Below are 27,415 nucleotides of genomic sequence, written 5' to 3'. Positions count from 1 at the left end.
AAGGAGTCAGACCTCAACAATGCTGCGGAGAGCTCCGCTGCCAGATTGGTTTTTATTATTTTATTATTTTTTTTCTTTTCAGTGAAGTTTATGGGTTAGGGATTTTGCAGAACTTGGCACTCGGATATAATATCAAATGAAGACCTTCTGGTTCGGAAATTTGACTTAATGCAGCCTTCTTTTATTGCTTCAAGGATTAGGCAGAACGAAGTGGCTCTGCATGTGCTGCACGGGGCCGCTGGCTGGGTGAGACACCCTGCGGCAGCCGCGATGCCCATGCCGGGCACCCATGGGACTCTCCACCACCCAGGGCTTCAAAGAGCTTCTTTTGTAGCATGTAGCTCTCTCTGCCTTGCTGACTGAGAGCAAGACTGTCCTAGCAGTGAGCACAATGTGCTTTTGGTGGAAACTGTCCTTTCTGTGCCGATTCTGCAGCATGGGCATCCCACGGGCGAGCCACCCCTGCGTGCGGGGTGACCCTGGGGGTCCCCAGCTGTGACGGGTGACCCTGGGGGTCCCCAGCTGCGCGGGGTGACCCTGCAGGCAGCACGGGGCAGGCAGGGCACAGGCACTGGGTGCAGGGAGCGCCCACGGACGTGCAAGGTGGGCACATCTCTGGATCAAGTAGGCGTAACGGTGTGGCACGGCCAAGGAAGATGCCTGGGGGCTTGCAGGCGGATGGGGTGCTTGGCGTTGCTGCTCCTCTTGCAGCTCGCAGTGTCCTTGCAGCCCTCACCCACCTTGTGGGTGCTTGGTGGGCTTCTGCATTCACAGGGGCCACGTGCAGGTGGCTGGTGTTGAGCTGCTCTCTGGTTCTTACCTCTTTGCTCCACTCCCCATCTGTGCTCAGCTCGCCAAGGCCAGCCCTGGGGAAGCCCCTCTGATGTGAGGAGCTCCAAAGGTGCTGGGATGGGGCCCCCTGGGGCTGGATCCTGACACCCGCGGCTCCAGGGCACCCAAAGGGGTGCGTTCGGAGCCCGCCCGGCTCCCAGCCCCACCTCAGACTGCGAGCTTCAGATGTCTCGGGGAGGCTGCCGGAGGCTTTTGCCAAGGGAGGGCAAGGCATGCAGCGAGATAAACGCGTGTGTGGGCTTCTGCTTGTTTGAAAGGTGCCTCCTCTCCTGCTGGCTATGTCCCACCTGGTGGGACTCGGCTCTGCTGCAGCAGCAGGGCTGGACAGGGAAATTGAAATGGAAATGGAAATGGAAATGGAAATGGAAATGGAAATGGAAATGGAAACGGAAATTAGTTAGAAATTGAGAAAAAAAATGGGAAGAATGAATAAATTTCTGGAGTCCGGTCTCCTAGCATATTTGCACCGCTCCCACCGCCCAAGCAGGCTGCCAAGGTGACATTCAAGTTTTCTCCCCAGCTCTAGGATGTGGAAACTCTAAATCCTCCGCACTCGGGGCCGGTGTCCAGCCGGGTGCTGGCAGCCGAGCGGGCAGGTCCTGGGGTTCATTACCGCTGCTGCTGCACTTGGCCGCTGTCCTGCCTCCAGCCCTCCAGCATCTGGTCCTTCTCTCCCGGCTTCAGTAAACCTTCGGAGAGCCCGTTTACATTACTGATAGCCCGATACGTTCGGTGAGAGGCAATATATCAGCAATTTAGTTATTGCGGATTAGGTCTCGAATATCCCAGGGATATAACGTTGGTCTTTCTCACCTTGTGTGTAGGAGGACTAATGGTAAATTATCTGGATGGTTTACATTTTCTGGTTTGTATTGGAGCTCCCAAGGACCAATTTATCCTGATTGAATTGCAAACAAGGCTTACTGTCATCTCAGATGCAGGGGCCAGGTCTCTCCATAAATGAATTCAGAGCAATTCAGGTTACCCCGAATTCTTCCTGTCGATGGGATAATGGCATAAATCCTGCTAATGTTTAGACTGGAAATTGTTTGCAGCAACCTGAGCTTGACTGATGGCTGCAATAGCATCAAGAATCATAATTTGTGTCCTGAGGTGAGGGTGGGAAGAGCTGGGAACCCGGCTCCTCTCCTGGGGGGCAGGCCACAGGCACAAGTCCTGCGGAGAGATTTTGGGGGGGGTTGAATGTGGAGAATGTGCTGGGGACCCACCGTGGCACGGGCTTCTCAGCATCCAGTAGCTTTTCTGTGCTGAGTGAGCAGCTGTTGCTGGAGGCTCAGGCTCTTTTTGGGCTAGGCTGCAAGAAAAGAAGGAGGAAAAAGCGTTTGCTGAGTTTGTGTTCCAGGTTTTCCATGGCACATCCCTGCCCCTGCACCGAGCGAGCCCTAAGGGATGGGCTCATACGGCTGAGGTTCAAGCCTCACGCTGGCTCTTGGCACGCTGGGGGAGTGTTTGCTCCTTGCGAACATCCCTGCTGCTGCCCCGAAACAGCAGCGGAGGTTTGTCTGAGCTGCGACTGTTGTGTAAACACGGAAGGACGTGGAGCAGGTCCAGCGTGTGTGTCCTGCGGGGCACGTCACCTGCATGAGTGCTGGGATTAGCAACAAGGGGCAGCCAGAGCAGGTAGCGGCAGTGCTCCCACCAGTGCAGCTGCCTTTCAGGGCTAATTTGGGGAGGGTTTGGGCTGCGCTGCGCTGACACGGCCCTGCTCACCTTGGTGAGCATCCCTGGGGTCCTCCTGGCTGTGCCGCGCTATGCTGCGCCGTGTCATGCCACACCACATCATGCCATGCCATGCCAAGGTGTGCCATGCCGTGCCGTGCCATGCCATGCCGTGCCATGCCACATCACCTTGTGCCATGCCATGTCGTGCCATGCTGTGCTGCCCAGAGGATGCAGGCAGCTGTGCTGCCTTCACCCCTCCATGCAGGGGTGCCCCACACGTGTGCCCATGGATGCTGAGCGCAGGGAGGCTGCAGCGGGCCAGGGTTGTGATCTCTGCACAGATCTCCACTCCGGTAAACACTCCCAACAGCCCAGCTTAAGCACTTGACAGTGTTTATAAAGCAGCTTGCAGCAAACAGGCTTGGAAGTGCAGAACAAGTTGGTGTTTACACAAGTGACTAATTATTTATTTGAAAATCCCCTGGATGATGCTGCGGGCTGTAACGACAAGCACATGGGCAGCGCTGTGCTCTTGCCCCAGCAGCTCTCAGGGGAGTCGCAGTGGGGATACGGTGAAAAGTTCAAAGCTGTTGGGGCGGGAGGATGCCAGCAGCACCCCGCGGTGCCACGTGCCCTCCCGACAGCGTCGGTGTGCTTGAACCAACGCTGCCCCGAGGCTCCCGCTCTGGTGCTCAGCTCAGCATTGAGACGTGCTGCTGCAAGGCCCGGCAACACACGGGTCACATCTTTCTCCAGCTGCTACCTCGAGATGTTGCCAACCTGCTACTGCTGCTACAAGCAGCAGAGTTTCCAAGAGCTTTTCTGCTGCGTGCGTGCCTGCTCGGGGCTCCTGGTGGTGACGTTGGGGTGCAGTCAGCCTCTGGAAGCACCTTCCTGGGTGCAGGGCTTGCTCCCAGCTGGAGCTGGGTGGGCTCCCATGGTTTCTTTGGTCCCTGCATGCCATGGGGATGGAAGGTGTCTCCCCAGGACAGATGAGTGCAAGGTGTGTGAGCAGCAGGGTCCTGCACCCCTTTGTGATGCCCGGGGCTGCAGCCGGGCACCGTTCCAGCCCCATCGCCACTGGCCATTGGGGGCATCAGTGACTGCACAGTTATTATAAAGGGATTAAAACCATTTTCTGTTTCATTTGACCTCACAGAGTGAATGTTGTCGCCTTTATTCCCACACAATGGCAGCAGTTGGTGGGGCTGCACTCTGCCAGCTGCGTGCAGAAGAGCGCAGCACCGCTGTGCTGTGCCAGAGCTTTCTGCTCAGCCTGGGAGTTGTGCTTCCTCCGCTTCTGGAGCACCCAAATCCACCTCCACAGCCATTCCTCCATTTCCCAGAGCTGCATTTGCTGCCCGGTGCAGGGCTTCCCCCAGCTGCACGCCGCAGCAGCACTGCATTCTGAAGGACGGGGAGCTCAGGGGGTTGCAATTGCCCTCGGAGCAGAACCACAGCATTTCGGAATGCTCCCAGGACTATCCCTCCCTGTCCCCTGGGACAGCGCTGCACACCCAGCTCGACTCCCAGCCCCCAGAGGTGCCCCTTTGATAGGAAACATCTTGTGCGCTTGGCAGCCCGCAGTGGCCGTCTGCTGCTTGGCGAGCAGGGGCTGAGGAGCACTGGCACTGCAACGAACAAGTTACAGCTGCAGTCAGGTTCAGCATCCACAGATGGCAAGACCACGGCAGGCATTTCCATGTAAAAGAACTGTGTGCAGTTATTAAGGAGAGCAGTGACGTGCAGGTGGGGTCGGAGGGTGTTCCCCCTCCATGTGCTTCTCCCCCAGATTTTGCTCTACGCTTGGCACCGTGCTGACCCAATCCGTACAGGAACGATGGAGACCAGTGTTCATTATCTGGTGGAGCTAATCCTTTCTCCTCTTCCTTTCCAGTTCCTGCGTGTGCCCGTGGAAACTACGAGCAGCTAACGCTCACTGCCTGAGCCCCCAGATGGGACTAGACCCAAGCTCCTGCGCTCCATATGGGGATGAAGGCAGAACCATGTTACCTGCTACCTAAGGCCTCTGCTGCTGCACCGGGAGCTTGTGGATATGGTCCTGCACCAGGCTTCGCACACAGACTCTCAGCTCTGAGCAAGCCCCAGAGGTTTTAGTGGCAGCAGAGCCCCCCCAGGCGTGGGACGGACTCCGATCACCCTGCGATACAGGGCTGCAGCGCTGGAGAGTTACTATGCAGCTTGGACTGCTTGTGGTGGTGGTTTTTCTGAGCTCGATGGATCTAACAGGCAGCAGCAAAGTGGTGAAGGGCAAGAGGCAAAGACGAAGTACGTATGAAATGGTTTTCTTCTTCTCTGCTCCTCGTGATGCGCTGCCGTTCGTGCAGACCGGGAATGTTTGTAGATGCGCAGGGTTGGGCAGAGCCTCCTGGTGCCCAGCGAGGTCTCAGTCCTCCCCTGGTCCTCTGCAGCTCTGCTACTCGCAGATTCCTGCCTGCTGTGGTCCCTTTTCCTGTGCCGGGGAGCTGCAACCCAAGGTGCATGGCAAGCACGGGTTTTAATTATCCCCTGCGGCCAGGACTGGCTTCAGCCAGCCCCACCCAGGGACTCAAGCAGCCTGAAACACACAAAAGCAGCTGCATGGGTTTCCCCTCATTTAGGCGAGCTCGTTTTAGAACTGGTTTGCTTCAAACGGGTTTAAATTGAATTATAGAAAAATGATTTTATGTTAAAACTGGGACTGCTGGAGCTCCGTGAGAACAGGGAAAACTCGATGTCGTGGCTAATGCTATTAAGCACAATTCCCAGCGAGTCTCGGTTCGTACCTTTGCCACAGAAGCAAACTTCAGTACTGTGGGGTGCAGGAGGGATGGGGCTGAATCCCTATGAGGATTCCTGCTTCCAGAATCCAAAATACAGCAGGGAGGTTGGCCCAGACCTGGCCAGCCCTCCTGGCAGCCGAGTGCTGCGGGTCCCCAGGCTGGGGACCCCTCTTGCTTTCTGTCTCGTTGTCCGAGGCTACAGCAGCCTCTGCACTGTGCAGACAAGTGGGGACTGGTGACAAGGCAAGGACAAGGAGCAGGGGAGCTGCTGGCACCCCAGGTCACGGTGGGAGGGAGAGGAAAGCTTCCCCACCTCTCAGGCTGGCATGTGAACACTCTGGTGCTCCGCACTTGCTTTTGAAGTGTAGTAAACACAGCTTTTAAAGGAATACGTTTTAAAATACACAGTCTCTCTATAAACAAGGACACTGCTTGCATAATAAACTAATAAAAATAACCTGCATTCTAGCCTGCAAAGAATGCTATTGGTTTCAAAACAAGCAGCATTTTACATGATAATTAAAAGCAGAAAACTCTCAAGACATGGGATTGAGTATTTTTTTTGGACTGAATCTAGGAGCTGAGAACACATCTCTATTTTGGGGGCAGTGAAATCTCCTACGCTGCCAGATACAGTGAACGTAAGAGGGGTCACAGTGCGATGTAGCTTGGCCTCAGCCCGGCTCAGAGCACAAGGCAGGATTACTCAGAGCGTTTCCCTCCAGCACTGCATGGCTCCAGTCCCTGCTTGCCCTGGAGGTGCCTGGAGCGGCACCGCTGTGTGACCTCTGTTTGGGTGAAGTCCTGCCCTAACAGGACATTTAGGCAGTGGGGTGCTGTTTGTAGCTGGTGACTGCTTTGGGGTCCTGGACATAGCGGATCCAGAGCTGCAGCGAGTGCAGGGGGGCCAAGGGGTCCCCTGGGCAAAGCCATGCGCAGGGACAGGGCTAATGAATTATTGAGCTGGGTTTGATTTGTTCTCTCCGGGCGGCACTTATGTCAGGACATGAACTCATACTTTGCATCAAATATTTATGGCAGCTTCCCTCAGAGGGGCATTTGTCTCCAGGAAGTTGCTGGCCGCCCTCCAAAGAGCTGGCTCTTACTCGAGTGGCAGGGCTCAGCAGTGATTCCCCGTCTCAAGCTGGCCGTGGTGCCGTGTCCTCCCTCGTGGGACAACCCCAAGCCCCGGGGACCATCAGAAAGGACAAGGCTGGGGAAAAATCACAGAATTGCAGAGCTCTGGTGTCCCGGTGCCCGTGGGGTGGGTGCTCACCGTTGCCTCTCCTGCTTTTCCAGTTAGCACTGAGCTGAGTCAGGGCTGTGCCAGGGGCTGCGACCTGTGCTCCGAGTTCAACGGGTGCCTGAGATGTTCCCCCAAGCTCTTCATCCTTCTGGAGAGGAATGATATCCGGCAAATTGGGATCTGCCTACCTTCCTGTCCACTGGGATACTTTGGCCTTCGCAATACAGACATGAACAAGTGCATCAGTGAGTATCAGTGGTCTCTCCGTGTTGCGGGCAGATCGTGGTGCTCCTCTCCTCTGCCCATCCATGGTCATGAAGCAGCTCTCTAAGTGAGAACTTCAGCCTGGGGCTGCCTTGTTCAGCCAGAGCACCAGAAGGAAACTGGACGTGGAAAAATGTGATCACTTCCCTGGCAGTTTCGTGCAAACCACCCTGAAGGCCAGGTTTCTGTCCAGCTCGGTTTCTTTGCAGCCCATACTATAGCTGCAGCTGGAGCAGCTGAGACTGGGCTTTGTTTTTTCTGCTTTCCCACTTCAGCCAGTTGGTGCTCAGGCTGAACACAAGCCCAGACCTTTTCCACCCTGCCTGATTTCCACCTGGAAGCTGCCGCTGCAGCACAGTGGCTCTGTCCTGTAGCAGGGAACAATGCAAAGAAAACTAACGTCCATTCAAGTAGCACAACCAAGCCTGGCAGGGCACCCAAAGACTCGCCCTGGCTGCTTGCAGCCTCCTTGGAGCCAGAAGCAAACTGGTGAGAGAGGTCAGGAGCTTCCTGAGCCTTTGGACTCAGCTCTTTCACTGCCCATGCCTGCTCCCTGTCCACTGGCACCCTCCCCAAGCTGCCCTGCCTGCACAGCCGCAGCCTCAGCCCGGCACAGGCACACAGCGCAAATCACAGCTCCTGTGTGCTGCTCAGGCTAGCCCAGCCTGCCAGCACTTGTGTTCGCGTCAGACTGCGTGATGGCTTTGTGTTTTTGTTTCCCCCAGAATGCAAAATTGAGAACTGTGAGTCCTGTTTCAGCCGAAACTTTTGCACAAAATGTAAGGAAGGTTTGTATTTGCACAAAGGGAGATGTTACGTCACATGCCCTGAAGGCTACTCTGCTGCCAACGGCACCATGGAGTGCAGCAGTCCTGGTAAGCGATGCTCAGGCACCTTGCACTGAGCTTTCTATGCATCTGTCAGGTCCAGTAGCATGTATTTCTTCAGGTTGGCTTAGATGATAAAACAAACTCTTCAGAGATGGTGTTGTACTGGTGTCTAGTGGGTGATGGTACAGGTGTCCCTGTACCCAGCCCTTTGGAGCCTGCTTGGCACTGTAGCACCATGGTGTCACTGCAAACTGCTCGTGGAGTGTGTACAGCTCAGAGTTCACCATATGGTAGGAAAGGGGTGCTGTGAAAGCCTAGAAAGCTGCTGGGGAAGCACACACACTCCTCCAGCCTCAGGCGGGGAGAGGTGCAATGCTGCGGGAGGGCTCCTGGGAGGACAGAGGCAGCCGTGGAGAGACAAGAGTTACCTCTGGCCTTTCTTGTTTTCTGGCAGCACAATGTGAAATGAGTGAGTGGGGGCCCTGGGGGCCCTGCTCCAAGAAGAGGAAGCTGTGTGGCTTCAAGAAGGGTAATGAGGATCGAACGCGGCGGATCCTGCAGGCTCCCTCTGGAGACGTGTCCCTGTGCCCCGCCACCACGGAGGTGCGGAGGTGCACCGTGCAGAAGAGCCAGTGCCCCGAAGGTGAGCGAGCACCAAGCGTTTCACCACCTCTCCCCAGCACCACGCCACATGTCAGTATTTAGCCTAATGGCCCAGCACCATAAATGTGCTGTAGATCTCAGCACCCCTCTGTGCTACAGGTACTAAAAGACTTGATGTTGCTCTGCATTTTGCACAAACAAAGTTCCCCCAGGGACCCCGGTGTGATAGGGCAGCTGGGCAGACCCTTGGTGCAGCTGGCACAGATCCCCAGCACAGCTTGCTGCCTGTCCTGCAGGCTTCGGGTGTTTTAGCTCCTTTGGGCAAAGAGCAAACAAGGTGGCTGAGCAAGCTCTGTGTGCTGCGCAGATGGGAGTTGTCATCTCCTTTGTAGGAATGCTTAGGTCTGTGCTTTTCCCAGGAATTGCTGTGTCCACAGGATGAATGGTGGCTTGGTCATCCCCTTACGGGATGGACAAGATTGTGGCTAGGCTGACTGCTTGGAGGGGAACCGGTTCTGAGCAGTGAGTAACAGCACGGGACCAGCGAGCAGGGAGGAGGGGATGAGCCCCGCCTGGCTGCAAGTGGTGCAGGCAGCAAGGTGCGTTAGCAAAGGGGAACAGGCTGCAGCAGCAGGGAGATGCAAGTGTCATATCTCCTGCCAGAGGCTGGAAACTGCAAAGCTAAATCCAGGTTTGATCCCCCTTCCCTGTGTGTATTTAGGAACAGCTCGCAGTACAAAGAGCAGGCTGGCAGGTGGGCACCTCTGTGGTTGGAAGGGGCTCAGCTGCCCCTCAAGCCATGCCGGGAGCCCTCAGGACCCTGCTGGGCATGCTCGTCCTGCCAGGAACCTCACCCCTGCCCTTTGCTTTACTGCAGGGAAAAGGAAGAAAAAAGAAGAGCAAGGAAAACAAGATAATACCAATGGGAACAGAAATCGGAAAGACACCAAAGATGCTAAGTCTGGCACCAAGAAGAGGAAGAGCAAACAGAGAGGGGCTGTGGTCCCTGCCACATCTGCCAGCCCTACCCAATAGCTGCCCCTTTCCGTCACCTGATGGCAAGACTTCATTGCTGCTATGTATATGAAAGCTTTATTGAACCAGAGCACTGCTACACAACATTACACATGTTCCGAAAGACAGACATATACTCCTAGACTAGACCCGACAGAAGCCACATACACGATACTTAAGGAGGCTGCACCCCCAGGACGCGGATGGCACCCCTCCGTGGCAGTGGGACGCTGCGGGGACAAGAGGTGAGGATGAACCAGAGCAAAGGACAAGGGCACAGGACCTTATGACACAGTGCCTCCACGCCGAGCCAGCCGCCTGGCCCCGGCACAGCACGGTGGCAGCCTGGCGGACACAGCTGGGACTGAATTTCTGCTCTTCCAGACCAGGGAACTGCACTCACACAAAGGCAGTGGCCTCTTTCTCTTCCCCTCCCCTTTATTTTGTGTTTTAAGCTGTATGACTTTATCATTGAGAATAATACATGTTAAACATTTGTGGTAAGAGGTCAGTGGTATCTGCCCTGAATCTGCTTCAAAGAGTTATTTCAAATTAAACAAAAAAAAAAAAAAAAAAAAAAAAAAAAAAGATGACAACCAGCTTCCTGAGTGTGTGGTTCATGCCTTGGCCCCTATGGAGGCTGGTGTCCCACAGGACGAGACTCACTTGTGGAAGAGAAACACACAAAAGCTGTAAGAAAACCCCAGAAAATGCTGCCAGCTGCGTTGCAGCCCGAGCTCAGCCCCGCTGCCCGCACAGGACCCACGCTGCTCCCCGCCACCCCCCGAGGAAGTTCCCGTTAAAGGACCCAGCTCAAGAAAATGAGAGGTTACAACACACCGCAGGTTGCCGAAACGTTGTGACTTTGTTCATACGGTCACAGCTACCAGACTCCAGGCCGGGCCTGTCCGTTTGGCCCAGCACTGCCCCAACACACACTAAGAGGGAATGAAGGCGGGAGGGGGACGGCACGGTTCAGGCCCCATGAAGAAAAGCAAACGTTTAAGTTTGGTAGAAAGCACTGGTCTCCGCGTCACCAACGGGAATGTCCTGGATTGAGCAAAAATGCTCCTGCTCTGCAGGAATTGGCACCTGGGCAGAGGAGCCAGGAGGAGGACGGTGCTGGATGGAGACGTGGTGAGACCGGAGCGGGCGCATGCTTCACACTGCCCTTCTCGGCACGGAGAGCCTTGCCCTTGACATAACATGGCACCTCGCTCAGTTTCCCTTATATTTTAAATCGTGCTTCCTCGATATAAATAGGGGCAGATATTTAATTCTTCTACAGTTCAGCAAAACCCCTCTGGTCCCAAGGGATGGAGCCGGGGAGGTCCCCAGTGACGTGCAGTGCTGCACCGCTGAAGCTCCCGGCTCCCCCGGTAAGACAAGGGGCAGGGAAAAGCCAACCCCAAAGCTAAAGCTGTCCAACCCAAGTAGCACTGCCCTTGCTTTTGTACCGCTGCCTCTGCCTCGCAGGGGTTGCCTGTGGTGGAAAGCCCCTGGGACGTGGTTCTGGGTGCCTCCCCGGCGGGGTGCCGGTGCTCTTCCACGAGGGGATGCGGGCGGTGCAGCTCTGGTGGGGACAGCCGAGGCTCCTCTTGCCCCGTTGCACTGCGGCTGCTTTGGCAGAGGTCAGGACGTGGGAGCTGCATAGTTGTTTCAGCCCCAGGGCTGTACCAAGCTCTCCGTGACTGCTCTGCTGGCAGCAAAACCTTTCAGCCCATCATCCACTTTGTGTTTAAGTAAACAAGAAGCCGTTATATCTTTTAAAGGGGATTCCATTTCAGCACAATGATAAACGACCAGCATACCAAGCAGAGAGAGAAAGAGGTTCTTAAAGTCATCCTTTGAGTTGTTTATGGATCATGTTCAGACGACTCCTGAAGGCCTCCCAGTTGAAAGATCAGATCTCACTTTGCTTTCTAGCCTCAGCTAGCCTGTGAGATAAGTATTTTGTTTGTGACATGGCACTGCATGTAAGCAGAATCATTTTTCCCTTCCGCTTTTTAGCAGCAATAATCAGTAACCCTTTCATGAACCTCAGCTTGCTAATTCATAACCCACTCTTTCTTCCCTCCTGCTTCAGTATCTCAATCCAGTTCTCAACAAGGATTAAAGAGAAGAGAGAGTGCATTAGTAAGGTTTTAGACACTAAGGCTCTGTTAACTGACTGGATTCCCTAACTCATGGCAATATTAGTGCAAATATTTCAAAACTAAACAGCATATAATAAATCAACACAACATATCTTGTAGACTTTTCTAGAGGTTTTTTTAGAAAAACTGAAGAACTTCTTTCTGTTGCACTCTTTTCCCTTCTTTCTTCCTTTTTCATAGTGAAATGGGAAGAAAAAGGGAGGAAGGCAAATGAAAGTTTAAAATGTGTATTAAGAAAATCCATGATTTTTCATTATGGATGATTAAAAATGAAACTGTTTTAGAAAAATTAGAAGGAAATTATAAAAAAAAAAAGATCAATTTCCTTTCTTTAATCAGCTCAAGAATAGTGCTTATGCCCACTCTCAGACAGCTGGTTCATTTCAGAATTTAGAAACCTTTTGCCTTTGACCAACGTGTTTTGCATGCTGAGCTCGACAGTCCAAAATGGAGATCTCCTTAGATAGGTTGATATCATCTCAACTCACATGCACGTGAATGCTCTCTTTCAGCCCACCAAATAAAATCTGTTGTGGTGTTCTCTCCGTGGCATCACTGTAAAATATGCTTCTTTAAACAAATAAATAAAGAAATGGGTTTGCTGAACAAGCTTTGTTTGTTTATTCACCAAAAACAGAGTCAAATTCCAACTGGTCAAAAATATCTAGAATGTGCGACTAAGTCTCTCCTGAAGTAATTTGGCCACTCACTACCATCCAGAAGCCAAATGTACCTCCGTGAGTCACGGCACGGAAATGTTAGTGCTGTGGATTCTGCATGTATTCATGTTCTGTACTTTGACGACCTATTTGCTGAACTGGAAAAGTAGTTGCTAGATGTATAGACAGCGAGACAGATCCTTTGTAGGAAACTCCTTTGAATAGAAAAGGTCTTCATGTATACTCATGAGCCAACCAATGTTTATTCACTGGACAGACCAACTCAAAATTTGCAGGATGGTTTCTAGGTAGTTTACTTAGCTTTTGGATAAATATTCCTAGGTAAAGGGGAACAAAGTGCAAGGAATAATGCATTAACAGCTTACTGTTTGGAACTGTTTAATTTCTATCTCATTTGCTGAGATTTAGGAGCTGAGGCAGACAAATTTCACACAGGTTGGTTGCATTACATTCTTATCCTTTCTGTGCAAGATAAATCTGTGTTTCTCATCAGCTACAGTCAAGTTAAATGTGTGCACACATATTCCTCAAACAATAATTTACTAGCTTTATATCCCTATGGAGATGAAGGCGATGTGTAGACTTTTAGTTCATGTTTATGTTAAATTGATTTCTCACACAGAAGAAAGCTTCGATTAAAGGAAATATAGTAGGAAAGTGAAAATGGTTATTACTAATATTGTTATTTGGATTACATTGTCTTAAACCATCAGAAGGGCCCTTTTCTATATGTATTTACTTACAGATTTTACTAAGTCAATAGTCTTCACAGGATGAGATGTTAGGCATAACAATTTAAAAACAAAACAAAACAAAACAAATAAAATCTCTATTAAAATGACAGAAATATCAGCTCTGTATAACCAGTCACCATAAATAAATCACACTGATGGCATTTATACACATAATAGCATATTATACCCAACCGAATGCCAAATCATAGTGTAGCTGGAGGTGCATGCCAGAATCTCCATAATTTTTGAAGAACAGCAGGATCTTTCTTGGAGAAAAAAAGAGGCAATGAGGTAGATACTATAGCTATTTACAGCACAAGCAAAAATGTTGGGTTAAGACCTCGTTTGCCATTACTGCTGAGGCAGCTTGCAAAAAGGCCAAATCTAGAGACTTACAAGGCTAAAATGTATGGCGCAGCATGTGCAGCTTTCCAGAAAAGAAGCCACTTTTCTTCACCATTAAAATCAAAGAGCAAAAGTAAATTAGTTACATGCAAATGCTTTAACTTCCAGATTGCTAGTAAACACTTAATTCCTGAGAGAGATCTGCAGCCTAAGGTCAGACAGTAATGCAGAAAGCTCTGTGTGTCTGCGAGAACTGCACAGGATTCAGCACGACTTTTGCTCTGAGGGATTGATTCTGGGGGCACAGAACTGTCTTGGCTCTCAAAGTCCTTCTTCAACTTTTTGACTTTTTTGCTTGACTTCAGTGTTCTCCTCTCTCCTCCCTCTGGCTTTCCCCTATTGCTTGTAGTTGCCGTTTTAGATCTCTTAAATCCAAGGCAACGATATCTGAGATCACTCTTGTTTTTTTCGGTTAAGGAGACATCAAACCTGGAGCCTTTTGCCAAGGAGCCTTGCCTCCCACTCCTGTATAAACTAACTCCTGAAAACTAACTCCTGAGAAACTGAGTTGGGAAAATGATTGCAGTGATAAATAATCTACGGTATCTTCTGGCAGTGCTCTGGATAATTTTGAAAGATATGAAACTCACTTCTGTCCTTGTACTCTGCAGGGAATCACTGCAACATGGAGAGTAAGATGGCTGGTGTTGCCCTTATCCAATTAAATAACGCAAAGTAGCTCAATAACACACTAAAAAAGTGCTCTGAGTACAAGTCCAGTCTTGTTCTTAAGTCTTGGAAATCTATTTTCCTTTCATTTAATTGACAAAATCTGTAGATCATACAAGGAAGACAGTCCCTGCCAAAAATCAAACATCACTAGTTTTTAATAATACAATGGGAATAACCCCTTAGAACATATGCAATTATGGCAATGAGTCATTCTGATGGCATCACATAACCACATTCACTGGGATTTTGACAAGGAAGAGGCCACAGAAAATTCCAAATGATTTAAATTCAACAATGGTCAGGCTAGTCTTGTCTATGAAACTAAGGCTGTTTGGCAGCTCTGCCGGGCCTGGCATACATCACCGAGCCCCCTGTCCTGCTCGGTACACCGTATAGACAGCATCCCACTGCAGAAAATTTAAAAGAAGAAAAAAAGAAAAAAAAGAAAAAAAAAGGAAAGAAATGAAAGCATGCATCAATGGCAAATGAAAAGCTAGTGAATCATGCAGAAAAATAAAATTAGTTTAGTGGAGTAAACTAAGCTGACTCGTATGTTAGCAGATAAGCAATTCCAACAACCACAGCTACAGAGATGCTGCAAGTTAAATACTAACAGTTAGCCTCAGTAATGTAAGTTTGGTCCAGAAAAAACTTGAGAGAGGTGAGCGCAGCTGAAAAAAAAAAAATATTCTAATTTGAATACAATTCCCATATGTTACCAGTGTAATCTTTCCTAATGACAGAAAATTCAGGGCTATAGCTCACTCTGATTTGGATGACAGGGCTCACCATAAGTGATGCTGGGAACAAAGCGGTGCTGAGACTTCAGCATCACAGATTTCAAAGTGGAGATCCAATGATTAACTCAGATGTATTACAAACAAAAGTTCTCCATGACATAACCTAATGTCTAACACTTTTTCTATTCTTACAAAGAAAGAGACAGCAATTTTCTAGATGCATTCCAAGATATTTTGCTAACAATAAAAAGAGTGTTTTCTTAAGGAGAAGGAAGAAAGAGTGGGGGAGAACAGGGCGAGTATTACTCAACTATTTAGTCTAAAAATTTGAAAATCAAAAGGATCTTCTGACAGATTAATATCAACTCTAATAGAAAACACACTTGTCCTGAGAAAAACTCTTCTACATAAGCCTCAAGTCTGATAGCTTAAACAATTATCTACAATTTGGAATTAATTTTTTATGCCCACATCACTGTGTATTTTTTAAATGCCTAAGGCATAGATAATTCTATTAAGAGGAGGAGAGAAAAGTAATAAAAAACCAACAAACAAAAAACAAACAAAAAAAACCAACACCAGAAATCGTAGGCTTAAACAAAACAGACTGAAAATGCAAGACTGCCATCTTACAAAACATCTCACAAGTCTTGACTAATTACGACTATGTGCAGCAGGGACTATGCACTACCTGAAAGCAAAATGCTGAAAATCATTAAAAGAACAGAATCTCAGAGACTCTGTTATTGCTCTGGATTTAGAAGAGCATTAGCAGAACTTGAAGGAAATTGAAATAGCCATGAATACTCTGCTGCTAATAATCATTTAGAAATGATGGGCCAGGCCTTCATTTTGGCGAATGGCTCCCCAGTGTGCTGAGCAGCCTGGTCCCAGCCCAGTGTCTGGTACAAATTAACACAATTTCACTGGAGTTATGTTAATTCCTCCTAGGTGAGGATCTTTCCAACTTCTAGTAAAAACTGGCAGTAACATGAATGTAGGCTTAGCCTTCAGACCTATAATTTGCCTAAATTTGATTTAAGTTATTGAGCCGTCCATGCAACTCTTTACATGCAAACAAAAAAGGGAGTGTTGTTATTCCTAAATTTTAAAAGCGGGTGCCAGGAAGCCAGGACAAGGAGCCCCGTGTGCCTATAAACACCCTTCCAACCCAACCCCGCTGCCTGCCAGCCTGCACCCAAGCGCCAGCGCTCCCAGCAGCACCAAGGAACCAGTTTGCTGACCACATGCATTCATCTGCAAATGGAAATAAGTACTAATGCCAAGCTCCCAAATGATTCTGATTATGTTTCTGCGAACAACACCATTTCGAAAAAAAAGAACCAACACAACAATGAGGATTCTTGTGCCAGCGCCCTTTTTATTACAACGCCTTTGAACGCCTGCAGTCCGCCTCGCTGCCCGGGGCAGACAACGGAGGCCGGCACAACAGAGGGACAACGCGGAGCTCTTGCCCTTCTCGGGCACTGCGGGCCGGGCTCCCAGGCACCGGCGGAGCCTGGCGGGCACCGGCCGGGGCCGAGGGGGCGGTGGGGCCGGGGGTAGGCCGCAGCGGGCCGGGCCGGGCCAGGCCAGGCCGCGCCACGCGTTGCCATGGCAACTGCAGCCGGGAGGGGAGGGGAGGGAGGCCGCGAGTGGTTGTCAAGGCAACGTGCAGGCGCCTGCGCAGTAGGGAACTGGAGCCGGCGGAATGACGTCACGCCGCTGCCCCCCTCACGCCGGAAGTGGCTGTGGCAGCTCTTCCGGCCCGGTGCGTGTGGCGGAGCGGGCGGCGAGAGCGGCCCCGGCACGGCGGCGCCATGGTGAAGCCACGGTACAAGGGCCGCAGCACCATCAACCCCTCCCGCGCCAGCACCAACCCCGGTACGTCTGGGGACGCGGGCAGGGCCTTACCGGGACGGGTCGGGCCTTACCGGGACGGGCCCGGCCTTACCCTACTGTACCGGGCCGGGCCGGGCCTAACGCTGCCTTCTCTCCCCAGATCGCGTTGCTGGCGCGGGAGGCAACAACATGCGGGACCGAGCCACCATCCGGCGCCTCAACATGTACCGGCAGAAGGAGCGGAGGTGAGCAGGGCCCGGTCACATCGGTGCTACCGGTGCGTGGCGCTGAGCCGCCGGGCCCCGCTGTCTGTCCGGTGGTGCGGGCCGGGAGCTGCGCAGAGAGGTGCTGGTGCCTCGTCTGGTGACAGAGGGCCCGCCGGTTGGAGCAGAGCCCCTCCTTTGCTCCGAGTCAGGAGCCGGGAAGCTTTATCTCGAGGTCCAACCAGGCCAGCGATGCTATCAGGGGGTGCGGCTCAGCTGGAAAACGCGTGGCATGGAGCAGCTGATATGATCTCGCTGGAATGTCACGAACCCCCAAAAGCCCAGATTTCCACCACGTCCAACTCAAAAGCTCACCTCAGAACATCTGAGGAGCCTGAAGTCCTCAAGGCTCTCTTCCTAAGAGATTCCTTCCCTCTACGTGAGAACCTGTGGCTGCAACGCAGTCCCACCTTATAAACACACGCCTCTGCCATGCTGTGGATGCCGTTGGGGTTACTTAAGGTTCTGGTTCAGATTAGCAGCTTTGTCTTGTTTTGCCAGATTCCTCTTTGTTTTGAGAGAGGACTGGGGAATATGTATCTTAAAAACTACTCAACTTAAGCCAGGTTTCAATGGGGAGCTTTATCTTACAATCAGCGTTCACTGCAAGCTGATGGGTTCAGCCGATTAGAAAGTCGCATGCGAGCACAAGAGAAGAAAGTGTTTTTTGTTAGGAAATCATACTTTAGTGCTTTTTGCACCCCAGTATAGCATTCATGTGCAGCCTTCGTGAAGAGTTTAGCCAAGTTGGAGTGAGAATGAGGAGTTTTGAGATGTTTTGTAGGGAATTGGCATTCTATTTTGCTCTGCGTATCGCATGCTAACTTTTATCCCTTGTTCTTAACTTGTCCCCAGGCCAATCTTATAAATACGTGTAGTTACTTGTACTCTTGTGGAAAAGTACAGAGTTCAAATTACAGCAACTCTTAGCGAGGTGTTTTTCAGAGACATTGCCATGTGGTTTGACACAGAAAAATATCAGGACAGGATCATTTGTGGCCTTTGAACTGCAGCGACAGGGGAACCTTCCAGTCTGACGTCAAGGTACCCCGGGGTACCAGTTCGAAAGGAAGGGTCTTTCCGGATTTTATGGATCCACTTCTACTCTAGTAAGCAAAAGTGCTAGAGGGGTGTATGCGTCATTGTGAATTTACATGCCTTCTCATTTTTCACTTAGAAACAAACGTGGCAAAGTGATTAAACCCCTGCAGTATCAGTCAACAGTGGCACCAGGCACAGTTGCAAGAGTGGAACCAAATATTAAATGGTTTGGTAAGTTTTTTTTATTCTACTTTCAGACTCAGCAGGCTCAGAAGCTGTTGGACTTTGTGTTTTTAGAGTGTGAGTATTTAGGAGTTGTCATCTCAGTGCTGTGTGGGACAGATACTGGAAAAGAAGGCAAAAAAACTGCTGCTGTAGGCAAGGGCATTGGCTCACACCTTGCCTGTACCTGTACGTGGGGTGTTTGCTTCCCATACACTGCTGACAAGTGTGGGTTTTTGTCTCCTTTGGTTATTTTGTGGGATTTATCCATGTGTACCCACGTTGTAGCTTGGGTGTGTAAACTTGTAAAAGTTTCCTTAAATTATGGAAAAGAAAGGGATTGGCTTATATATGCCAAATGTTGGGGTTGTCTCAAGTAAAGTCTTCTACTTCTTGTCACTCGTATTTTGATTCCAGATGGAGTGTTAATATTTTATTAATGTTCCCTGTGCCTCTGAAGCAGTTAACGTGGGGAACCTTGATTTTTACCTGCAGGAAATACTCGTGTGATCAAGCAGTCGTCCCTACAGAAATTTCAAGAGGAAATGGAAACCGTCATGAAAGATCCGTACAGAGTGGTGATGAAGCAAACCAAGCTACCGATGTCCCTTTTCCATGATCGGATTAAACCTCACGTAGGTATCGTTCCTCTGCACCTTGTGAAGGCTGGGCTGTGCGCACAGATGTCGTGAATATTATTTACCTGTGGGAGATTTGATGCGTTTGTAGGAGTATTGGAAGGAGTTAGGGCAGATGACTGGGGGAGGGATGTTTTTGAAAACATCGCTGTAATGCTTCTAATTCCTCGTGTGAAAGGTAGACTTCTTTTTTTGAGGATGCATCATGCTGCTAGCCCGCTCTTGTGCCATGACTCTGAGCTCAAATATGTGCTTTTTATCTTGAACCAGACATTCTTGCGCATGCAGACGCCTTTTCAAGTAGAATCAAGTTTCAAGTACATAATTTTAGTTATTACCAGGCTTCTTTCCTAAAGTCTGAAATATTATTTTGGGTTATTGTTGGGTATTTTTTCGTGTGGAAATCTGCCAGGTTTGTGTCATAAAAATGTTTCCTAAATTGAAGAAAAGGTTACCACAAACTAAAATGTGCGTTATAAAAACAAATGACTTCTTTCAGCTCTGAATCGTGTGCTGTTCCAATAAAAGTTGGCATTCACTACAGGCTTTAAAATCTGTGATTTTGACTGTAATTGTCCCTGACAAAATTCTGTGAATTTGGCGAGATCTGTGCACTTGTTAGAAAAATAAGAAATGATCAAAGATAGCAGCTAAATTTTCATCATTGTAGCCTTAATTACTTTTGACATCATTTATGCAGAGAGAACCGAAGCATAGTTCTTTGGCAAGTGCAGTGTGTTTTGTTGCTTACTAAATATCCACTCTTATGCTTCTCAGAGATTAAGCTGCAAAACTCAAACACTGTCAGGGAAGTGCCTCTAAGTCTTGTCACAGGTTGCAGAGTTGCATTGAACTAAGGTCTTGTACGCTGCGTGTCACGAGAGATGGAAAACAGTTTTTGGTTTTGTTTTCGTTTTACCAACCCATCTTTCCTTAGACCTCCAGAGTTCACATTCTTGACACAGAAACGTTTGAAACAACATTTGGCCCCAAAGCACAAAGAAAAAGGCCAAATCTCTCTGCAAGCGATGTGCAGTCCCTGCTGGAGAATGCTGAGGCCTCATCGGAATCTTACGATCAGGGCAAGGACCGGGACCTGGTCACAGAAGACTCCGGTGTAAGGTAAATGGAAAGGAGAAATTATTCTTTGTTTACATACCTTGAAAGTCAGCTTTATTAAAAAAAAAACGTGCATCTAGTTCTTCCATCAGTGCTGCTACTGTCTGATGAGTAAGCAAAGTGAAATCAGTTGAATTTGGCTGGGACTTGTTTTAGTTCTGTTTCGTCCCAGTATGTTTAACTGAACTATTGCTCCCGTGGGACCCTTCTGTATTCATTCATAACTAATTTCCTGTTGCATGTCTGAAAATCTGCAAACTCGGTTTTTGGGTTAAACAGGGGGCTCGGCCTCCTCTCCTTTTCTGTCTGTAAACAGCCAAATGGCTTTAGAGGAGAGAGCACTATAACCGTGTTATTGTGGTTGCTGATGTCTGTGGTAATCCGCTTCCAGGGATGAAGCACAAGAGGATATATATAAGAAAGGACAGTCCAAAAGAATCTGGGGTGAGCTCTACAAGGTCAGTAACATTTATAATTTGCAGCAGGTTTTTTTCTGTCTTTCAGTCTTTTCAAAGGCCAATGCTTCAGCACAGCATTGGAAATCTTGTACAGCAGTAATCAGAAAAGCTCTGAAAACCCTTCATTTATAGATCTTGCCATGTTAGGGAAGCTTTGATGACAACTGAATGTGCTGTAAAGTTTCTTAGAAACGTTAAGACTGTCTTCGTTCATGCGGAGATGTCCTGAGTATGTAACTTGCTTCCTCATTTTCCTGTTAGCCTAACTGTACTGAGTGACTTGACACCATACACCCTTTTCTGACATCGGTCTGGTACTGATCCAGTACATCAACTGGAACAGAAAAAAACAGCTGTAGAAGAGAGTAGGGATTCATTTTCACATCTGTGCTTGACTGAGCTTGATCCTTGAGCTCTTGTCCCAGTGGGACAGACATCTGTAAAGTACATGATCTAAAGATGGACTGGCAGAGCCAAAGGTGTAAGCTTCGCTTGGATTCCTGGGGCTTTACCACAAATAAAGCAGTCAGATACCCTTATGTTTCATTAGACTGGAAACATCTGGCATGTTGATAGGGTCTTCTTTGGAGTGCTCTGCCGTTCATGTTCCAGTGAGTCACCTTGACTGCTAGAGGAATGGAGCTGAGAATGAGTCAGGGTTGTAAGAGCAGTTTGTGCTCTCAGTGACTGTTAGATGTGAAATTGCTTGATTTCTCGTTCTGAATTTCTGAATGTAGCTTAAAACTTTCTCACTTAGATCTAAAAGCGGCGGGAATGATAGAGCAAAACAGATTTCAGTGAGGCGCTGCCAAAAATGCAGGAAATAGCTGTGAAACAAATTCACTTGGCTCAAAGCAAGTCATAAACTGACAGCTCCCCGCTGTAGATGCTTAGTGGACTAACAGCAGGTTCCTACTTGGTTGTGTTTCATATTGATCCAGAAAACACTTTTTATACACCGATCCTTTATGAAATGGTGGAATTGAATTGCTGCAGAATGGATGGAGAACATTGTTTCTGTCTGCTAAAGCAATTCGTTTTCTCGTTTGGTTGCAGTGTTTACTTTTCCAAGTGCTGCAAACATCTTTCTAGTGAGTAGGGAGCTATAGTGCATAAAAGCTACAGGGCTGTCCAGCCTGAATTTGGAGGGGAGTATGGGAAGAGAGAGTGGAGGATCAATGGGTATTAGTCTGAGGTTCTGTCACAGGAAAGTGACAATTGTTCATGAAGGATACAAGGTTTTTAAATTAATGATGCAGATTAGAAAATTACTAACGTTCATTTTGGAGGTTTATGTCTAACACTTTCCTTCTGCGTGATTTTTTTTTCTAGGTGATAGACTCATCAGATGTTGTTGTTCAAGTTCTTGATGCCAGAGACCCCATGGGCACTCGCTCGCCTCATGTGGAATCTTTCCTGAAAAAAGAGAAACACTGGAAGCATCTCATTTTTGTCCTGAACAAATGTGATCTTGTTCCTACCTGGGCTACTGTAAGTACAGTCCTGCCTGTTGTGCTCTGGACCTTCTTTGTTCCTTTTGTAGCCTCAGCTTTAATTCTGTTACCAGTCCTCAGGCTGGTCTCAAAGGGCGTAAATGTAACTGGGATAATGGGAACTCTCTGCTTGTTTGCTATAAAAGTAACAATTACCATTTAAACCCCTCCAAGTTTGGCTCAGTTGAGCAACAGTCACCAGCCACAAATTCTCTACTTCCTCTGTCTGGATTTAACAGTTCAGCTGGTATCTCCAGAGTGTGCTAAATGTTAGTCCGCTTAAGATCCATATCCACCACAGCTGGTCTGTTTTATATTGTTAAACTAATTAGTTTTAGCTAGCAGTGAAGGCGTTTTTGGGAAATTGTCTTTTTATAAAAAACAATAGGCAGTGCTTTTAGCTATTGGGTTGGTGAAATGCTTCAAAGGTTCTTACAAAGCAATTTTCATAGACAGCTGCATTTGTGACCCAAGCGAAGATGCTGTGTTCTTCTCATAAGCAGATTGTTTCACCGCCTCTGCAGCACAGAATCCCTAACTGAGCAGTATTTTCCTCTTTAGAAGCGCTGGGTTGCTGTCCTTTCCCAGGAGTATCCAACGCTTGCTTTTCACGCCAGCCTCACAAACCCTTTTGGCAAAGGTGCCTTCATACAGCTTTTAAGGCAGTTTGGAAAGGTACAGAACAATCTGGGGGCTTTGTATTGGGGATTTGTTTTTGTTGGGGGGGAGGAGAGTGGGGAATGCCTGTTTAGTGTGGGATTTTTAGTGTTTGAGGTTCAATACACTTTCTTGTGGCCATCATTCTGTGGTGAGCAAATGGAAAATACTCCTTCAAACATGTTCTAAATGTACATCAAACTGAGGAGATCCCAAAGAGTTGGTTTAACTGTCACTGTTTGGCCTCAGTTTCTTGTAGACAGAGTATTCCATTGATACTCCTAGGTCTGACTTGAATGTGTAGAAGAAGGGAACATATTTCAGGCTTGTTAACATCATGCATCTATGCATAGTCTGTTAATATATTCTCATTTTAAGTGTCTTCATTTTCCAAAGCAAGATGGTTTTTCTTGTCTTGAGACTAGTGCTATATGCTGTCCCCAGCTGCTGCTTGTATTTGCTTTAAGTATTAAAAGAAATGTTGTTTCTTAACAGTTACACTCTGACAAGAAACAGATCAGCGTGGGTTTCATTGGTTATCCCAACGTTGGCAAAAGCTCGGTGATCAATACGTTACGGTCTAAGAAGGTCTGCAATGTGGCTCCTATTGCAGGTGAAACTAAGGTAGGAAGAGATTCCCGCATTAAAGAGGCGCAAGGTGCAAAATTTCTTGGCTGTCTAACAAGAATGCCAAGTTAAGTTCTGTTTCTGTGCGTTAATACCAAGTTTCTAAGGTGACTCCTATATTTTAGAACTGTCTATTTAAAAGCAGAACAAAGGGCTGTGCATGGAAGGAGGTAACACAGATGACTGCCGATCTTTTTCAGGTGTGGCAGTACATTACCCTGATGAGGAGGATTTTTCTCATAGACTGCCCAGGTGTAGTTTATCCATCTGGAGACTCAGAAACAGACATTGTGCTGAAGGGAGTGGTATGTATCTGTGCTAAACGCTGGAAAATTCTCGCTGTTGTCATTGTGGTGGGTTGAAATAAGTGAATGCACGCTTTCCAAAGGGTTAATACTCTGACATTCATTTTCAGGTTCAAGTTGAAAAGATTAAAAGCCCTGAAGATCATATTAGTGCGGTGCTGGAAAGGGCCAAACCAGAGTACATCAGAAAGACGTACAAAATTGATTCCTGGAAAGATGCGGAAGACTTTCTTGAGAAGCTTGCTTCTAGGACTGGAAAACTGCTAAAGGTGTGACAACTTTAGGACAAGAGGGAATGGCCTCAAGTTGTGCCAGGGGAGGTTCAGGCTGGAAATGAGGAGACATTTCTCCTCAGAAAGAGCGGTCGGGCGTTGGGACGGGTTGCCCAGGGAGGTGGCGGAGTCACCGTCCCTGGGGGCGTTCAAGGAGAGGTTGGACGTGGGGCTTGGGGACATGGTTAGCGGGTGATGGTGGCGGTAGGGGGGTGGTTGTACCAGGTAATCTTGGAGGGCTTTTCCAACCTTAATGATTTTAGGATTCTGCGATCTTCCTGCATTTGCAGGTTGGAAGAGTGTGTGGGTCAGTTTCTGCACTGAACCTGGGTAATAGGAATGTTTCATTTGCAAAGGTAATATAAAGGTGGTATGCCCTGCAGACGCGGACAGAAACTGTTACTGGATTCTTTCAGGGTGGTGAGCCTGATCTGCAAACGGTCAGCAAGATGGTTCTCAATGACTGGCAGAGGGGCAGAATTCCATTCTTTGTGAAGCCACCAAATGCAGAAACAGGTCCCCAGGTGAGGATGTGACGCTCGTGCCTTTTCTTCTTGCGTATTACTCAGTTTTCCTAATGGTATTCACTGGTGCTTTTCCTGGAGTACCTTGGGCAGGGCATGTCTTTGGGCTCTGACTAGTGATTAAAGTGGCACTCAAAGTTGGGAAGTACGTGGAGAGGATGAGGTGGCAGTGCTCTTCCACAGAACTGTCTGAGCTGTTTTGCAATCATCTACTAGCAGAAATGCCAGTAATTAATTGTCTTAGGTTTCTTCCAAAGAGATCGTTTGGACAGACTGACTCTGTGGATAATATTATTTTATCTGTTACACCCCTTCTTGTAGCCTCCTGCGTTGGAAGGAGAAGGAGCGATGACATCAAGCCAAGATAATGACAAGCCGGAAATCTCTGAGTTGGCAGCATCAAGTGTGGAGCCAGTAGAAGAGAAGAATAATACAGACAGTGAAATTAAGCAACTCATGTCACACGTTCGGCAAAACTTTGGGAGGATTAATGTGGCACCGCAGTTCTCAGAAGAAGACCTGGTTCCTGTAGATGTGCCAGGCTTTGATGAAACAGACAGTGATTCTCCTGCGGAGGAGGAGGAGGAAGAGGAAAATGAGCAACATCAAGATTTGGTAGAGAATGAATCACAGGTGGCTGCACAAGGTGCCAGGGAGAGCTCTAAGGCAGTTCTTAAGGCTTTGGAGGAGAAGATTGCAAAATGCAAGAAATTTCTGGATAGAGCCAAAGCCAAGAGATTCTCAGCAATAAGGTATCTGAATGCTCAGCGACTCATGTATTTTCACAGGGGGACAAGAGGGTTAATGTGTTTCTGCTGCAGTTTCACTCCATTTTTGACTTGTTGCCATGGCTTCTCTAGTTTAGTCATAAATATTTGAAAGTTGGCTGAGCAGCAGTTTGTTTTTGAAAGAATATTCCAAGTCCTATTGGCCATCCTAACTAGAAATGTTCTCACTTTTGGAAAGTTGCCTCTTACAGTATGGTTTAGAAACCTGTGGATATTCTGGGTAGCAATATTTCTTTCTTCGATCTCTCCTTAATGCTCAGCTCTTTCTTGAGCAATACCAAGGCTGATGTCCTACCCGAATATGTTAATCGGGTCTCTGTGCATGTACAGGAGTATCCTAGCTCATACAGCAGGCCCAGTTTTAGCAGAGCTCATCTATCAGCTTTGTGAGGACGAAGATGTCAGTGTTAATTTTTGTCTCTTTGTGCCAAGCACAAGTCCAGTAACCCCAGAGATAAGACTATTGGAATCTCTCTTCCATGCGAAGACTGTGGCTTTGCTGACGTCAGACCACTGGGACCTGCTGGAGATTGATCACTCCTTGCGCGTGGCTACATTTTGTATTATGACACTCTTCTATTCCCTGTTTTATCTTTTGTAGAATCCCTAAGCAGCTGAGTGAAAAAGTGTTTGCAAAATCAATGCAGAAGTGTGAAGAACCCAAAGAAGATGAAGACAGAGGTAAAACAAGATTAATAGATGTTCCTAATCCACATTTGGAAATCCACTAAGCAAGAGGGGGGAGATAAGGGGAGAGTGTTCATTAGTTCCTGACTGCAAGTTCTTTCCCTTAACTTATTTAAATCTTTCCATAGCGATCGTAAGGGCTGCCTCATGACCTTGCTTTAGCTTTTCTGTAGGACTGGATGGTCTGTGCAGTAAGATGTCCTCTACTAGTGAACAAAGATAAAGTGAAGACAAATGCTGTGTTCAGAGCAGGGTGCTGCTGTGGGCAGATTTCAGTCTGAGCAACATCCGTTCCACGTGGTACAGCATTACACAGGCGGCGATGGAAGTGTTTTATGACACTGTAAAAGCACAGAGCTACTTCAGGCTATAGGTTTTACTGCGGTCGCTTTTGAGAGTCTGTGTCTTCAGTTTCCAAAGCAAGTTTGATTAAAGGCAAAATAATGTGGGAGAACCTTATTCCGACAAGGCTATGAAATATTTCTAGACTTACATGTTGCTTTAAGCAATCTGCTTATCAAGAGCGGTTTTTCAGCGTAACAGGGAGTGATTTTCTGGTAAGGGACATTCATGGGTTTTTAGTAAAAACTATTCAAGCGTGACCAAAGGATTGCTTTGCCAAAGTAGATGGGGCAGTGACTCCAGCCTTAAGTTCTGTGAGCAGATGGGTGTTTTGGAAGATGCTTGAGTATGTGATCGTTGCTGTTTGCAGGCAGCACGCAGAATAAAAGAAAAAGGAAAGCAGAAGAAGAAGATGACGATGACCATTTGGCTGAACAGCCTTGCAAGAAACTTACATCCAAAGAAGTAAGTGAGATCCCCTGTAGTATAACAGACAGGCGGAGTAATAGAGCTGGCTTTTTTCCTACTTAGCTTGCTCAGTATCAATATAAGAGGTTTGAGACCTGGCACTATTAGCAGGAAGAGAGCGCAAGGCCTGTAGGTGAGGCGGGGGGAATGTGAAGACGGTGACCTGCTGCTGACACGAGATGTGACAATAGTGTTCCAGCTGAGCATGGGCCCCTAGGAGGGACAAGCTGGTGACAGTGATGGAAAGAGTGTTGAAAGGGAGAATCCTTTGTAGAGAACTGTTCTGCTTTCAGTGTTAGCTTGCCTACTGGTGCTGGTAAGAGAGGAGGGATCTAAATGCTGAGGTGCGAAAATGAGGACCTAGATGGGCAAAAAGTCACTGGCAGTTCTGTTCTGTTTTCAAAGGGAAATGCTGCTGCTGTTTCCTTTTCTTGTTAATCAAGTCTGAACAATTCTTCCAGTGTAACTTAAATACTAAGAGAGAGAGACCGTTTGTAGGACTTTAAATAGGATTTGTAAGCAAATCTTGTACAGCAAGGGGGTTTTTAGAGCACTGCTATGACTGTCAAAGGGGAATGGAAGACTGAATTCTATTCATGTTTGGTCACATCTTCTGTTAAAGTTCTCTAACGTGACCATGGACATCAGTAATGTTTCCTATTAAGTTATTTATTTCACTTAAGGTATTGGAGTACAAAGCAAACACCATTTGAAAGAATGCAAACAAATTCAGGCTATGGATACTGTGGACTTGCTAATATGTTTTGTGTGTATTTACAGAGGAGACGAGCTGAGAGGCAGCAGCGCTCCAAGAAAGTCGGAGTCCGGTATTATGAAACCCACAACGTGAAAAATAAGAATAAGAACAAGAAAAAAAACTGGCTTGGAGGCACAAAGATCAAAGCACAAAAAATATAAACATAAGTAATAACTGCTTATTCTATTAAATTTTACATAAAACAGCTCTAGTACGCAGTGCCTTTTTTTAATATAAAACTCGCAGTTCC

At 48.0% G+C, this 27,415-nt stretch overlaps 2 protein-coding genes and 1 long non-coding RNA gene across 5 annotated transcripts in view; 2 read left to right on the top strand and 1 right to left on the bottom strand.

Annotated features, from left to right (window-relative positions):
* Positions 1–12,033, top strand: part of RSPO1 (R-spondin 1) — a 28,600-nt gene extending 16,567 nt beyond the window's left edge. Inside the window, exons 2-6 of one of the 3 annotated variants that reach the window (XM_035562385.2) lie at positions 4,433–4,824; positions 6,618–6,809; positions 7,554–7,703; positions 8,113–8,301; positions 9,139–12,033. In XM_035562385.2, the coding sequence (XP_035418278.1) occupies positions 4,731–4,824; positions 6,618–6,809; positions 7,554–7,703; positions 8,113–8,301; positions 9,139–9,296 (783 nt within the window). In that variant the 5' untranslated portion in view covers positions 4,433–4,730 and the 3' untranslated portion in view covers positions 9,297–12,033. The remainder of the gene's footprint in view (positions 1–4,432; positions 4,825–6,617; positions 6,810–7,553; positions 7,704–8,112; positions 8,302–9,138) is intronic. The other 2 variants (XM_035562384.2, XM_035562386.2) reach the window with 2 other exon arrangements.
* Positions 165–16,720, bottom strand: LOC118255851 (uncharacterized). Its single transcript, XR_004781043.2, has 3 exons — positions 16,597–16,720; positions 2,082–2,167; positions 165–1,172 (listed from the first exon to the last, which is right to left on the bottom strand). It is a non-coding gene; the product is annotated as an uncharacterized LOC118255851 (long non-coding RNA).
* On the top strand, positions 16,356–27,370 carry GNL2 (G protein nucleolar 2). Its single transcript, XM_035562381.2, is given in 17 exon segments — positions 16,356–16,546; positions 16,665–16,749; positions 17,945–18,039; positions 18,526–18,665; positions 19,606–19,790; positions 20,179–20,245; positions 21,578–21,736; positions 22,300–22,413; positions 22,891–23,019; positions 23,223–23,327; positions 23,438–23,596; positions 24,016–24,123; positions 24,445–24,875; positions 25,513–25,592; positions 26,311–26,405; positions 27,189–27,278; positions 27,280–27,370. Coding segments are annotated over 17 exon segments (2,163 nt in total). The 5' UTR covers positions 16,356–16,482; the 3' UTR covers positions 27,337–27,370.
* Positions 27,371–27,415: the final 45 nt, after the last annotated feature.

The sequence above is a fragment of the Cygnus atratus genome, chromosome 23 (assembly GCF_013377495.2).
Source record: "Cygnus atratus isolate AKBS03 ecotype Queensland, Australia chromosome 23, CAtr_DNAZoo_HiC_assembly, whole genome shotgun sequence".
NCBI classification, from domain to species: Eukaryota; Metazoa; Chordata; class Aves; order Anseriformes; family Anatidae; genus Cygnus; species Cygnus atratus.
Note: the sequence above shows the minus strand (reverse complement) of the source record. Positions and strands in the feature narration are given on the sequence as shown.